General features: G+C 45.8%; 5 protein-coding genes across 5 annotated transcripts; 1 reads left to right on the top strand and 4 right to left on the bottom strand.

Moving 5' to 3' along the window:
• Positions 1–333: 333 nt before the first annotated feature.
• SERLADRAFT_471490 (uncharacterized protein) lies at positions 334–1913 on the bottom strand (the record flags this gene model as incomplete). Its single annotated transcript, XM_007320124.1, has 9 exons — positions 334–625; positions 691–787; positions 840–919; positions 977–1045; positions 1103–1168; positions 1220–1246; positions 1311–1424; positions 1483–1528; positions 1590–1913. The coding sequence occupies 9 exons, from the start codon at positions 1845–1847 to the stop codon at positions 585–587; spliced, it is 798 nt and encodes a 265-aa protein (XP_007320186.1).
• Positions 1914–2304: 391 nt separating this feature from the next.
• SERLADRAFT_439717 (uncharacterized protein) lies at positions 2305–3553 on the bottom strand (the record flags this gene model as incomplete). The annotated part of the gene is made up of 9 exons (XM_007320123.1): positions 2305–2345; positions 2404–2500; positions 2555–2625; positions 2687–2755; positions 2812–2862; positions 2931–2957; positions 3021–3134; positions 3184–3229; positions 3290–3553. 9 exons carry the CDS (start codon positions 3551–3553, stop codon positions 2305–2307), a joined length of 780 nt encoding a protein of 259 aa, XP_007320185.1.
• Positions 3554–4091: 538 nt separating this feature from the next.
• On the bottom strand, positions 4092–4997 carry SERLADRAFT_471484 (uncharacterized protein; the record flags this gene model as incomplete). The annotated part of the gene is made up of 1 exon (XM_007320122.1): positions 4092–4997. The coding sequence occupies one exon, from the start codon at positions 4937–4939 to the stop codon at positions 4208–4210; it is 732 nt and encodes a 243-aa protein (XP_007320184.1).
• A 1208-nt stretch (positions 4998–6205) lies between these two features.
• Positions 6206–10084, top strand: SERLADRAFT_416486 (glycoside hydrolase family 13 protein; the record flags this gene model as incomplete). Its single annotated transcript, XM_007320121.1, has 21 exons — positions 6206–6458; positions 6631–6705; positions 6773–6940; positions 7091–7126; positions 7187–7248; positions 7413–7507; positions 7661–7761; positions 7864–7931; positions 7990–8041; positions 8106–8118; positions 8185–8261; positions 8375–8430; positions 8489–8553; positions 8648–8724; positions 8794–8833; positions 8893–9011; positions 9099–9234; positions 9351–9489; positions 9539–9595; positions 9773–9877; positions 9943–10084. The coding sequence occupies 21 exons, from the start codon at positions 6341–6343 to the stop codon at positions 10018–10020; spliced, it is 1737 nt and encodes a 578-aa protein (XP_007320183.1).
• Positions 10085–10431: 347 nt separating this feature from the next.
• Positions 10432–12504, bottom strand: SERLADRAFT_362324 (uncharacterized protein; the record flags this gene model as incomplete). The annotated part of the gene is made up of 11 exons (XM_007320120.1): positions 10432–10849; positions 10905–10910; positions 10973–11055; positions 11109–11241; positions 11295–11452; positions 11507–11516; positions 11575–11631; positions 11689–11909; positions 11968–12062; positions 12126–12352; positions 12407–12504. 11 exons carry the CDS (start codon positions 12424–12426, stop codon positions 10612–10614), a joined length of 1248 nt encoding a protein of 415 aa, XP_007320182.1.
• Positions 12505–14083: the final 1579 nt, after the last annotated feature.

Below are 14083 nucleotides of genomic sequence, written 5' to 3'. Positions count from 1 at the left end.
GGTGTTTATGGCGGGAGTGATGGACTTGTGCCTCAGGATGCACATGCAACATAGCTGATATTTGACATTGCCAGGGACAAGTCAAAGACACAGCTTTTATGCCAGAGCATTTAACAATCAAATGTAACAGTAGTTCTGAGACTCTAGCAAGGTACAACTATACTTAGAGGCGGTTGTGACCAAGCTTGAGAATGTCGAGTCGGTTGATATCCACGGGAGGATGCGTAGATAAAGTACTTACCATTAAGTTCTTTATTGCATCGCAGAAGTCTGTCCAAGCGCTGATAATGCTCCAGAAATCAGAGACGCTATCACAGGTGTAAGAAGGAAATTCGTCAGCCAAAAGAATAAATTGGTTCTACTCCAAGACACAATGTACGATAAGGACCATCACCGACGTTGACACCCCACGGTCTGGAGCCTCGGCACTAAAAGGTACACTCCATTCCTGCTACGTTGTTGCTTCCTCCCAATGGAATGATTCACAGAACATATAATACAAAATTTGCCACTCAAGGACCGCCATTTACTTGCAAAAATATTCAATAACATTACATCTGTACATTGCCACATAGCGCTTGACCCTAGTCGAACGACATTCCACCATCAACTGAGATTGTTTGACCTGAGAGCACGAGCATTGACTCAATAGTTAGTTATCATCACCTGTGATTTTATTCGTATGCTGACCTGTGATGTAAGACGAGTCCTTTGACGCAATGAATGAAACTAACCCTGCCACTTCTTGGGGGGTCCCGAGCCTCTCTATGAGAGGTCGACTGAACGACTAAACACTCTCATGTCATTAGTCGTTACAGATATCCAGGATGGAAACGAACCATCGCTTTTAATATATCTATCATAGTCACATCTGACTGGAACTCCTTGGATGCCTTGAGTTTTTCTAACGCATCCGTATCTATACGAATGCGCCAGATCAGCACATTATCTATAGCTATATCAAATGGGGTTTTACGCATGGGGGTATCAATTGGTCCCGGTGCGTAGGCATTTGCTGTAATATCATACTTTGCGAACTCGATGGCTAATTCAGAAAAGCAAATGAGTAAGTGAAGTTCCAGCAATAGCAAACATGACCTACCCGCTGTTTGAGTAAGTGCCCGGACACCAAACTTACTTGAGCTATAGGCAGCACTTCCATACGCACCTGGGGGGATGTTTTAATATCCCTACGATTGAATATATATATCGCCTGCACCTCTCTTGCCAGCACATGATGAGGCACCTGGATTTGCGCAAGGTAAGTATCGCGCGCATGCTTGGCAACATTGAAAGTGAGTGTTACTTGCCTATCAATCGACCTCCTCTGTTCTGAGCTACCATAGCCCTTGCGGCGTGCACATAGCATGATAAAACACCTTTGAGGTTTACTGACAACACTTGATCAAATTCCTGTATGTTCACTGAGGATAGATCAGAATATCGATAACGATAAAATCATCCCAAGAAATAAACACTTGCAATCTAATAGCGGAGCTGTAGGACAAATCCCTGCGTTCGCAACCATCTGGACACGACGTAAAAACAAAACAAAATTCCCTCTTTGCGTAAATGCGAGTGTGACTGACCACATCAATCCCCCCGAGTACGCTAACGGCCTGTTGCACCAGATTTTTGACTTGTTCATCGTCTGTAACATCAGTAATGACGGATAATGCCTTTCGACCCTTCGCTGTGATCTCTGAGGCTATTTGATCAAGCTGGGTAGATTTGGAAGCTAGATCAGCAACGACAACGTCAAGGCCATCATCAGCAAGCCGTAATGCAATGGCTCGTCCAAGACCCTGAGCAGCTCCAGTCACTACGGCGATGCGAGTTGTAGACATATCTTGCTGGTGCTACTAGGGATAGTTCTGACTTTCTGAAAGAGTTCCGTACTCAGGTGGTCACTCAGACGAAGGAGAGCTCGTAAGGGATTATAAGGGAGCGAATCCAAATACTCCGATAAACGCTCAAGCAATTGGTGCAACCGAAGACGTCCCAAGTGTGGATAAGATACGGGAGGTTCCGAGAATGATCGATGATGGCGTGACTAGCCTATTTTCTATGTCCTTCACACCGGCATTAGTAGGGCAAGAACCGAAGTCGTAGGGACCACACACCTGATTTTAGCCAAGGTATTGAACTGAATTCGATGTTGATCTTCAGCGCTAAACCTCAATACTCCTCGAAAAACGCCAAAGAATGATTCAGATGATTCCTAAATTCCTATGAATACAAGTAAACCTCAGCCGAGCAGGGTCAACATTGATATCAATGTTGATAGTATATGTAAGGTATCGACTAGTCGAACCACATTCCTCCGTCAACGGTCATAGACTGGCCTGTAAAGCACGGATATCAGACATCCACATGTTTCCATACTCTGTATAAGTTGCTTACCCGTAATAAAGGCAGAATCTTTCGATGCTATAAATGAAACCAAGTTCGAAACGTCCTCTGGGACACCCGTTCTTCCTAACAGAGGTTGGGAGGAGGCCTAGAGTTTATACATAGTGAGATTTTCAATAGCCAGTCATCACTTTGAATTAACCATTGCAGTCGTTACGTCCATAAGATCCGAGGATGGGATCATTGTAGACAGCTTGCCAATCATGCCTGAGGCTATGAACACGAAAATGCACGAACTTGAGAAACTGAACATGTCAACTCGACAAAGGCTTACTTAGAGATGTATCAACAGGCCCTGGTGCATACGCATTCACAGTGATTCCGTGTTTCCCAAACTCCGTAGCTGAAGCCAAATGACTTAATGAGTCATGCATGTCAAACATCTGGAAGAGTATTTACCAGCGGTTTGAGTAAGTGACCTTACTGCAGCCTTGGTCGCACAGTAGGCCCCTATATAAATTGTTCCTAGCCGAACAGACATGAATCACGTAGAACTGGATCTGTGAATGATTTCCAACCTTTCTTTCCTGCAAAGGAACAAGCGCCTGGAAGAAAAATAGCTCCTTCAACAATGGTAAAGTTGAGAAAGCAAGCGCGCGCTCTCGTACCTATTATTCTCCCGCCTCGCTTTTGCTCGATCATAACTTTAGCGGCATGCCTGTAGCAAAGCAGAGTGCCTTGGACGTTGACAGACCATGCTCGGTTGAATTCGTCGAGGTTTGCTGCGTTTTGTTAAATAGTGAGGATTGAACTGGTGTTAACTATACACACTGTCCATCAATGTTCCCACTGGAGCAATTCCTGCGTTGGCGACCATCTAAAATAGCCCCAATCAATACAAAAACCAGGCAGAAGAAAAACAATGATGGGTACGAACCACATCAAGTCCTCCAAGGGAGCTAACTGTTACGCGCACGAGATTTTCGACCTGTTCTTCGACAGACACGTCGGTGGGCACAGACAGAGATTTCCGGTCCTTCGCCTCAATTTCTGTTACAAGGTCGTCAAGCTGGGTAGACTTGGAAGGCAGGTCAGCTACGACAACATCAAGTCCGTCTTGCGCAAGTCGAAGCGCTATAGCCCGTCCAATGCCCTGAGCTGCGCCAGTTACAATCGCAACACGTGTGCCAGTGAAAGTCATGTTCGCTAAGAAATATGTCAAGTGGGAATGTTTAGTTAGACAAACAAGTAGCGTACCTTATATATTGCACATATTTCGATCCAAATGAAAACATTCCTTAGAATACCCGTTGCCTACAAACCGGGACATCATTATCGCGGACTGACTTCGCAAACCCAGTGGACATCCACTCGGATTTCGTCTTCTGACCAGCTTCCAAATTCGTAACCCAATACAGATGGGTCTAGCAACGGCAAAATGGTGTAAGAAGCAATGTTTTCCGGCCTATCAGCCTGAAGATGAATGTTTGAAAGTGGACATTTCTGTGTTTTTAAGGTTTAAATGTTCAAGTCCAATGTGTTCTGTCAGATAGGCTCATGGTTTCAGGTGGCGCACTAAGTGTCCCATCATATGATACTTGGAACAACGTCACGGTTGACTAAGATGTTTCTACTTGGATTCTAATTGTATAACGTGCATCAGCGCTTCAGCAGCTATCATGATAGGGACATCACCTCCGTTAGTCTGAATGAAACTTACTCTTAAAGAGCACAAGACTAAGTCTCAATCATAGAACATCATAGATGGATTCGTACGCATATATAAGTATAAGACAAGATTACAGTATAATAACTTTAGCAGCCAAATCATCTATCATATCCTCAAATCAGTCCCCTACATAGCCTCTTCCGGAGGTTCGTCCATGCCAACGATTCTCTCAATGCCTTCGTATAAGCCTCCGGTGCTTCCTCCTTCAGCTGGACGTCCTTGGGGTACCCCGACTAATATTTTCACAGCTGACCCTGTCTCTTGAGCTGCAATAGACGACAGACTTGCAGGCGGGACATGATCCCTCACAGCACCCGCGATGGCAGAGGCAACGTCATGCGAAGGCATACCGAGCGCTTCAGCAAGGGCATTTAACCTATCTTCCACTTTATGGCTTCCTTCCTCGCCACTCTTCCCTGCTTTAGGTGATGTCCATCCAGTTCGACTGGCGAACCATCCGCTCAGCCCATCATATTGGTTGTGGTTTTCCTCCTGCGTCCTCAGCTGGGGTGGTCTCTTTCCCATAGCCAAGTTCCACCACCCACCGACCTCACCCTTCCACTGCATCACACGCCAAGCGTAAAACGCCCCTGTCAGGGCTGCGAGAAGAGCGAGGGTGTAAAAGAAACGGCTTGTGCTTGTCGTAGACAGTGGAGGTGGGACGGTTTTCAAGAATTTTTCTTTAGGTCGTGGAGGGGGGAGATTAGAAGTATCGATCTTCTTCCCGTCTTCGCCAGGGGCTCTGCCATTTGTGGAGGTAGATTTGTCGATGTTAGAAGAAGATGCATTGGCAACTTGAGCTGCGCTAGCGTTGGATGCAGTGGATGCATTGCGTTTAGTGCGCTTGCGAGTCGACATGATGGATAATTATTGAGCGGTTGAGAGATGATTGTGGGTGGTTGGCGGATAGCAGAATGCGTTCAGAGACATGAGACAAAGGGTTATATGGTTGTTTCGAGACACGCCGTGACGTCATGGAGTCAACGAGGTGTGACGCCATCAAACCACACCTCCTTGGTGCACACGACCTCAAATCCTTGGTTGGGTCATACTACATTAAAATCCAGTTACCGGTAGTTTGAAATGTAAAACACGATCATGAATGGCGAGGTATACCGGCATAAACACGATAATGCATGGCCTCGATCTGGGCTGTGAGGGCAGTAATTTCCGCTATCGATCAAAGGCTGTGCCAAAATATTCAAGACAACAGCAGTTCGAAGTGCGATGTCAAACTAAGAACACGAGAGGACTTTGGACAGACAAAAAAAAATACACCGAGTCAGTCTGTCAAACGCAAGGAAAAGGCAACTGTTGTTTCCCACCAGCGATATACTATCTGGCAGCATCTGGCCTCAAGGAATACAGGGTCTCGGAATGCGGGCACACATGGCCAACGTTCACGGGTATCCAAATGAACCACGATGTAATTGGCTGTGTTCGTCCGTCCTTTTCAGCCAGCTGCTACAGAACAACATGGATAATGTTCGAATCTGGAGATACTGGCGAGATGCACGTTTGCTTTGTTTTGATTTTTGACACTCCAGATTATCCCCATCATAATTCCCATGGAGGTTGGTGCGATTTTGACAACAGGGTACGCTACGATGGTGGTTAGGTTAGGTTGATGCTAGTTCACGCAACATTCGTAGTTTTGAAACGAGATAGCCGTGACAAATTGTGACTCAGATATCTCCATCAGAACCGACGGCTGGCCAGCTCAGTGCAGGACCAGTACTATGAGCTGGTATGGTTGAACATTGTATTTGCAGCATAAGGTGATAACGGACCTTCATTTCAGTGACAAGACCGTATCTTTCCATTTATGTCAAGCGGACGCACTTTTCTCTCATCCAGTCTACAAAAATGTCCTGTTTTTTTTGCTGTATCATGATCGATACACTCCCGTCGGTATCCGTGTATGATTATGCCAAGGGTTCCGCTGGCAAGAAGTGTCCGTGAGTGCGCGCAAGACTGGAGTGCAGCTATGCGGTTGTCAGGAGTGAGTGGAGCACAAGGTGCATCAGATCAGGTGCCCACACCGTATTGCATCAACAACGCATGCACGCACTATGTACGCTCAATCATATGCAATACCTTTCTTGATTTAGGCAAACGGGAGACATGGAGGGACTGCTTCCGTGCTTGATTGTTCGGTATATATGCCAGTGTGCCGTCACCATCCATCCCTTCAGCGCTGTCTAATCCGACGCTGTTCAATTGAGCTCACTGCTTTAACCCTTTCACTATCTACTTCCGATGATAAAACTCGGAATACTCAGTCTCGCTCTCATCGTTGCCAATGCGTTCGCTGCGCCTTCCCCGAAGGCAGCGGGGAATGGTAGAATTGCAAAAAGAGGGATGTCGGGCAACAATGGTATGTCTATGCTCTTATTTGGGGATTTGGCACTAATGCATTGGATTTTCTATTTATTTGTCACTGGACGGTTGTCGACACGATGAATTTTCTCCTTGTTCAACTTTACGGAATCTCTTCAATCATCTGACAACATGCTGCTTAATATAAATTGTGCCATGGGATGCGCTAGATGTCATCATCCAGATGTTCGAATGGTCATGGGATAGCATTGCTTTAGAGTGTACTCAGTTCATCGGACCTGCTGGTGCATCCTGTGTCTCCCTTTTCTGTCACTAGTGTGAGCTAATTCATTCAAATTCCTTTCTAAACAGGATACGGATATGTACAAGCATCCCCCGCCCAGGAAACTATCACTGGTACTCAGTGGTGGACTGACTATCAGCCTGTTTCATACACGCTTACATCAAAGCGTGGAAACCGTGCACAGTATCAGTCCATGATACAGACATGTAAAAGTGCTGGTGTTGGTATCATCGCAGGTGAGTCAAACTTGCGCTCATATACTGAGCTCCGAGCTATGTATTCCGGAGCCTTGTCCCCGAAGCAAGCGTCGGTTATTACTTTATGTTTATTCTCCATTGAAGCCTAAATGCACGTGTTGATCATCTACCTTGAAAATTTGCACATAGATACTATCTTTAATCATATGACGGGCCAATCCTCTGGTACGTGTATTTCTTCCTGGTCTTCATCTGATTGTGAAATAACTTCCTGTCGGCACACAGGTACTGGCATTGCAGGAACCCAGTTCACTCAGTATAGCTACCCACCAACTTATTCGGCTGATGTACGTTGTTCATTAATTTCATTTTCTGCATTTGTCTATCTTTCAGTTTTATGTCCAGCTTGATGTCTCTGCCCTGCTGGGTTTTTTCATTTTCATTTGTGCCGGGATGCTTCTCCTGTGCAATTCCAAGCCACGCACTTACTCACATTCTCGTGCTCCCGCAGAACTTCCATTACTGCGGCCTTGAGCCAGGTAACACCATTGTCAATTATGATAATCGTCTTGAGGTTCAGACATGTCAGTTGGATGGATTGGCTGAGTGAGTTCATTCTACCTTTGCTCCACCAACGAGGCTTTTCGGCTTTTGTGATGGCATACCTCACAAAATACACTGCACTCCCTTCTCATGACATTCTTGCTCTAAACATTCTGCCTATTTGGTCTCAAACGTCCTTGCTAATTCAATCTTTAGTCTAGCAACGAACACCACTGCTGTTCAGAAAATTCTTGCAGCGTATGCTAATGACTTGATTAGTCTCGGAGTGGAAGGATTGAGATTGGATGCTGCTAAAAGTACGTATAATGTTGTCATTTCGCTGGCTTGGCCTTGTGGCTTTTCAACTTTTTTTCTCTACTTGTTCTTGCGCATATGGCTGACTCGGGCAAATATGACAGACATAGCAGCAAGTGATATCGGAAATATCACCAGCTTGATCAACGGGAGTCCCTATATCACGCAAGAGGTTAGTTGCTCCCCGCTTTTTTTGCCTTGCTTTTAGTAATTCAGTCACTCTCCTCTAGGTCATCTGGGGCGCCGATCAGCCTATCCAACCTTCCGAATACGTCTATATAGGTACGTAAAGATCTGTCAGTGTTTTTACTTTGCTTACTGATTGGCTCTCGCTATCCTGCTGTAGGCGATGTTATGGAGTGCGCTTTCTTTCCATTATCCAGATCGCATGGACAAACAGTGCTGACTACATTTACCTCCTTCAGATTCAGGTACACTTCTGCCTTGCAAAGCGCATTTGGTGGTGGTGGAATATCGAGTTTGCAGGATCTCGATAATCAAGGCATGTCTTTCGTCCTTTTATGTGCCGTGTCGTACCCACCATCATGACTGCTTTCGTCCCACCCACTCATTCATTATATCCCATGAGTTTACTAACTTTGATTGGCTTTACAGGCTGGGTTCCCGGGACATCCGCCAATGTCTTTGTTGCCGACCATGACACAGAAAGGGTACGTGTTTTTTTAGTTTTAGATAGGTTCATTTTTCTTTAACGGGAAGTTTATCTAGGGCGGATCTTCACTCAACTACAACTCGCCTTCGAACACCTATACCTTGGCACACGTGTTCTCGCTGTACGTACACTCATTTCTCTCCCTGCCTCTTCCTTCCAAGATGCAGTGAAGATTGTCCCTCGCATAAGATCTATCATTCATTCTTGATCTATAGTGCTCACTCTTACGGGACACCAACGGTACTATCCAGCTATCAGTTCAGCTCATATGACGATGGCGCCCCCAATGGCGGTAAGTCACTTTACCTTTTTAATAGAGTAATATCTTGTTGTCCATCCTCTGACTGGGTAATGTATGTAGGAAACGGCACGTGCTATGGTGCCGGAGGCGTGAATGGCTGGTGAGTCACATTGAGAACGTTTCAGAACTACGTTGATGTTAACTATATTGTCTTTGCAGGCTCTGCCAGCACCGCTGGTCTGCCATCGCAGGTATGGTCGGCTTCCACAACAATGTTGGCACTGCGGCATTAGGTGATTGGGTATCGCCAAGCTCGCAGCAGATTGCATTCGGAAGAGGTACTTGACCCTCTTGTCTTACCACTCGTGTTTTGTTTTTGACCTGCGCCATCATTCTCTTCTGCCACTCGTCCCTCGCTTTTGCAGGGGCTCTTGGTTTTGTAGCAATCAATAACGAAGATTCCACGTGGGCCACGACATTCACTACATCCTTGCCTGCTGGATCATACTGTGACGTGATTAGCGGCCCACCAACCTCGTCGGGGACATGTGCGGGTGCATCGTATGTTCCATTTCCTTTGGACCGATCACAGTATACTAATCTCATTTTCATTTTATCCTTTCTCTTTCTCTTCTGTGATTTCAATACTGCCTTAATGAATTCTCCTAAATGTGCAGTTACACCGTAGCATCCGATGGAACCTTCAGTGCAACAGTTGCTACAGCTAACGCCATCGCGCTGCACACGGGCGCACTTGGGACAGGATCTACATCAGCTGTATCTTTTTCGGAGACCGCAACTACAACATACGGCGAGGTAAGGTCCCCGCTTTTCTGTGCGTAATGATCTAATACTCATCTCTTAGAACATCTTCCTTACTGGGAGCTTAGAACAGTTAGGGTCGTGGGATCCTGCTAACTCGGTGGGTATTTCGTCTTGAGTCAGAGCGAGTTGGGGAGTCGAGGAGGATACATCGATGATGTATCAGAGGAGTTGGTTGCTGATGTGGGACTTGTGTGTGGTTGTGCGTGATGTGCGTGTAGGGGGGGGCTTGCTTTCTCGATGAGCTTAGCTTGGGCTGGAGCTGACGGAAAGGTAGATTGCTTTGTCGTCAAGCAATTATCCCGTTTGGGAGACGACAGTGAACCTTCCGCTCAACACCGCGTTCGAGTATAAGTTCATCAGGAAGGAGACCGATGGTAGTGTGAGTGCCTTTTCTACTGTCTGACATATGTACAAAATACTGATCAATTCCTTGGTACTACGTAGATCGTATGGGAGTCAGACCCTAACAGGAATGATACAACATCTGGAAGTACTCAGACTTTGAACGATACATGGCGATGAAGGGTGTTGGATATTATGTGTATATAGAAATTTTCTTGTTGAAATATTAGTGAAATGCCGGTTGCTTATGTCGAGTTCGATATTAAATGAGGCGACTATAAGAAGAATAAAAAAAAAGTCACATCACCATAACCCTGTTATATGAGGCGGACTAACACTGACACTAACAACAACAATAGGAATAAGAATAAGAACCAATTGCGACACTGTGCCCCACAAAACAAAACAAAACCTTGACAAAACCGATATTACTTTGCACTCCTATCTACTATATATTTTCTATCAGATAATGTTACTATATCTCGGATATGGTGTAACGGCTAACATTGCCGCCTCTCATGAGATCGCGGCAGCTCGGGGTTCGATTCCCCGTATCCGAAAGTTTTTGTTTTCTGAGTCTTTTACATTTTTGTTCCAGACGGTACTCATTCTGAAATCGACGCTGACCGACTTGCAATAAGTACTTCTATATATTATATACTGACTATTAAGTGTATACAGGCCTCCGTCATCAAACGAAGTAATCACCTTACTCTTTATCTTGTCCCTGTAATTGCAAGCAGAGAATTCTCAGTCGTCACTTTGATATTATCAAGGTTTTTTATCGATCTGCATCCCATCCTTGTCTTCCTGTAGGTTGTCAAACTGCAGATTGGATACTCGTCTCTCTGCGCTTTCCCTCTTAGCCGCATTCATTTCAGACCGCCTCCCTTGCCATGTGAAGAGGACAAGTGTGCAACACGAGAGCAACGCCCACCCAAGGAGGATACCTGCGTTACGAGCGAGCAAGGAATAGGTGTTGAACACGATGGTGCGCATGGCTAGCGATCTATAGGGTCTCGTGAATACTGTTCATAGAATGGTACAACAAACACTGCACTTACACGTTGCTGTTCGGCAATGAGCAATGATGAGCATAGTCCAAAAAACGCAAATAAAAAGATCGACGTACTACATGGGGAAACCTGTACCGTAGCGGTAGAGTACATTTTGAAGGTCGTCCGGGAGGGATACACAAGCGATGTTGGCAACAACCTACCAAACGAAATATAAAAGTGAGCGCCGATAAAGGTGAAATAAGAACGTACCATAAACATCATAAAGAATGGGATAAACTTTGGAGTAAGTAATGTGATCATAGCTTCCAAAGCCAGACCGATTGCGGCCATGTCCAAGTACACAAAGACAGCAAAGAGGAAAAATCCTGCAGTAGGATTATACCTAGAATGTCATCAGCGTTTTTCGATACAAGGGGAAAACCAGGGGGGACAAACTTAGCGCCGAAAGGTAAATGGAATGCCAAGCTGACTAGGGTGTATGTGATACTCATGGGAATATAGGCAACCAAAGGAACGATAAGACGTATTGCAAGGATGGACGAGAAACGAAGATGACGTTGTATTGGAACTCTGGCGGCTGCATGCGCCATAGCCTTTGTCATAGTTCAGCATCTCATCAGTTTAGATTATCTATGTAGCTTCCTTACCGTGATGAAACTTGAATGGACAGACAATCAGCACAGAAAAGCTAGTATGAGGAATATAAATAACTCACGTAAACACGGACAGATAAATTTGCCCAACTGTAATGACAGCGGTAGCAAGCGGTGCGCTGGAACATAACGTTCGTTATCTAATGCCGCAGGAATTATGTGAGACTTGGACTCACTTGAAAGGACGAAGATTATTAACCGTCCAGCTTACTCCTGGAGATATCGTTTGTGGAGCCTGGGCCAGTAGTTGCAGTGCAGTGGCGTTAACTTGGCCACCTCCGTATGTGAGGGCCAGGTACTGTTGGGCGGAAGATGTAGCCCATGCTGTGGTAGTAGTCTGGAGCAATGTGGTGACTGCTGGCATCAAATAGCTGCCGGTGGCTACTTCGTGCCTAGCCTTTGAAACGGTTAGCGCCTTGTTTCAGAGTCAGACAAAAACACAGGTGAAAGCTTACCTGTGCATAGTACACAGTAATGGCTGACGTCGGATCATACGTACTGTTACCGGTCTCACGCGCGAGAGCTAACGACTGAGTTGCCCCGCTCTCAACTGCAAAAGTTGTTCCATGTCAGACCAGGCTCAAGAACCCCACCCAATAAGATAGATCCTTACCCACTAAAGCTACCCAGGCTTTTGTGTCAACTACTGCGTTGGCAACGTCTTCATCAGTTCCTGCTACCTGAGCATCGATGAGCGACCACTTTAACCGAGGGCCAGTACCGTTTTCGTTGTTAATTTCATTCCAGAGGTCGTTTCCTAATTGTGAGCCATCACGGTTGATAAACCATGCACTCAGGTTACTCGTAAGATCTTCTGGATCCGCCACGGCTCCCCAGTAGCTGAAGCAAGATTAGAACTTAGATGGAGATGGACGTGCGCGCAAACGGACTTACAGAGGTAGACATGTCCACATCAGCAATAGCACGAGCACGATGGCGGGCACGACGACCTTCAGGTATTGCTTTCTCAGCTGAGCCAGTTCTGGAGAGAAAACTGTGGGTTAAGGAGAAGTTAGTACTGGGCAGTCATCACTGAGTAGAACGCATACTTACAGCCATGCGAGAACGGCGCTATTTGGACTTTTTCTTTGATCAGCTGGATATCCATTTTGTTGATGAATTGCCATAGACATACCTTTTCGTGAAGTCTCTGCGGGTAAAACAGCGTGAGGCTGAAAAGCGAGACTAGTGGGGCTGGTTAATTCGATTTCGTCGTTGGCATAAAAATCTTCGACGACCGCCCCATGACTGTTGCGAGATTGCCCATGGCTGTTGCGAGACTGCCCATGGCTATTGCGAGACTGCATTATCGCTCACAAAGAACAAAGAGCGAAAGATGAAGGAGGCTAAGATAACTGGAATTCACATATTGACCCTGAAGGTTTATGTATGTCATAATCGCATGCATGGCCCGACATGAGAGTTTCGCCCTCGCGTAACGGGAGAAGACGTCCACGGCGACCGAGTCTATCGCATCAAAAAGGCCGTCCCCTGTGAAGGTACTCAGTAGTAAGCATAAAAAGTATGAGCGCTCTCAGATAAAGAACTCACTGAACCGAGTCTGAAAACAGCTAGTGTCTAATTCTTTGTCCAGGTATCGAAAACAATCAGTAGCTCACGGCGGCCACACCAGTCGAACGATCCGAGGTGATAGTAAACCTGTCACGGCAAACGAGATAGGCTATGTCAAACTGCTTTGACAAACCAGCGCGCATAAAAAGGATCTATCGTCAGATCTGTACATAAGGACAGATGTTAAGTTGTGCTATTGTCGACTTACTACTGACCTTGACCTTGATAAGGGTCACCTTCCAAAAAACTTCGGATACGGGGAATCGAACCCCGAGCTGCCGCGATCTCATGAGAGGCGGCAATGTTAGCCGTTACACCATATCCGACGTCGAGATCAGAAAGAACACATCGGTTATCTTATCGTCATGCTTTGCAATAGGACAGGTGTAACAGTCGTGGCGTCGAGAAGGCTACGTCACAGAAGTTTCAGGATTTGCCGTTTACTGTAACTGTAAAGCGGCAGTTCATTGTTTTGAATTAGAGTGCCAAAGGGACCAGGTTGATGAGTCAAAAGACCGAACTTTCGGCCTCGCGTTTCTCCCACACAGTGGATGTAATGATGCGCCCATTAGCAAGAGAATCATACAGTTCCATATACAGTAAGTGACAGGAGGTATATAATGGTCAATTTTGACCACTCAACCCCTCCTGCCACTGGAGAGAAGTATTGTGCAAAGACTGTTACTTACTGTATGAACCAAGGTATGACTAGCTCTGAGCGATTTTTGCTTGCCTCCTAATGCCGGACTTCACATCCAGATAGGCCAGCAAGTTGGACGAAAAACAACACCTGATGCTTTAGCAATAGCGGTGAATCCGAAGGCCCGAAGTTGCGAAGCTTGAAGCCTTGGATTACCCTGCATTATTAAGCCCCGAATGTACTGGAAAAAATTCCCGTTTGCTTCAAATAAGCTTCCAAAGCATAACAATGAAATTGTTGAGATCCGAAGAGAAGGCAAAAGAATCAGAAGATGCTTGTGCACTTGGTCGAGGATGAAA

This window comes from Serpula lacrymans (assembly GCF_000218685.1).
Source record: "Serpula lacrymans var. lacrymans S7.9 unplaced genomic scaffold SERLAscaffold_9, whole genome shotgun sequence".
Lineage (NCBI taxonomy): Eukaryota > Fungi > Basidiomycota > Agaricomycetes > Boletales > Serpulaceae > Serpula > Serpula lacrymans.
This window is presented reverse-complemented; position numbering and strand designations above follow the sequence as displayed.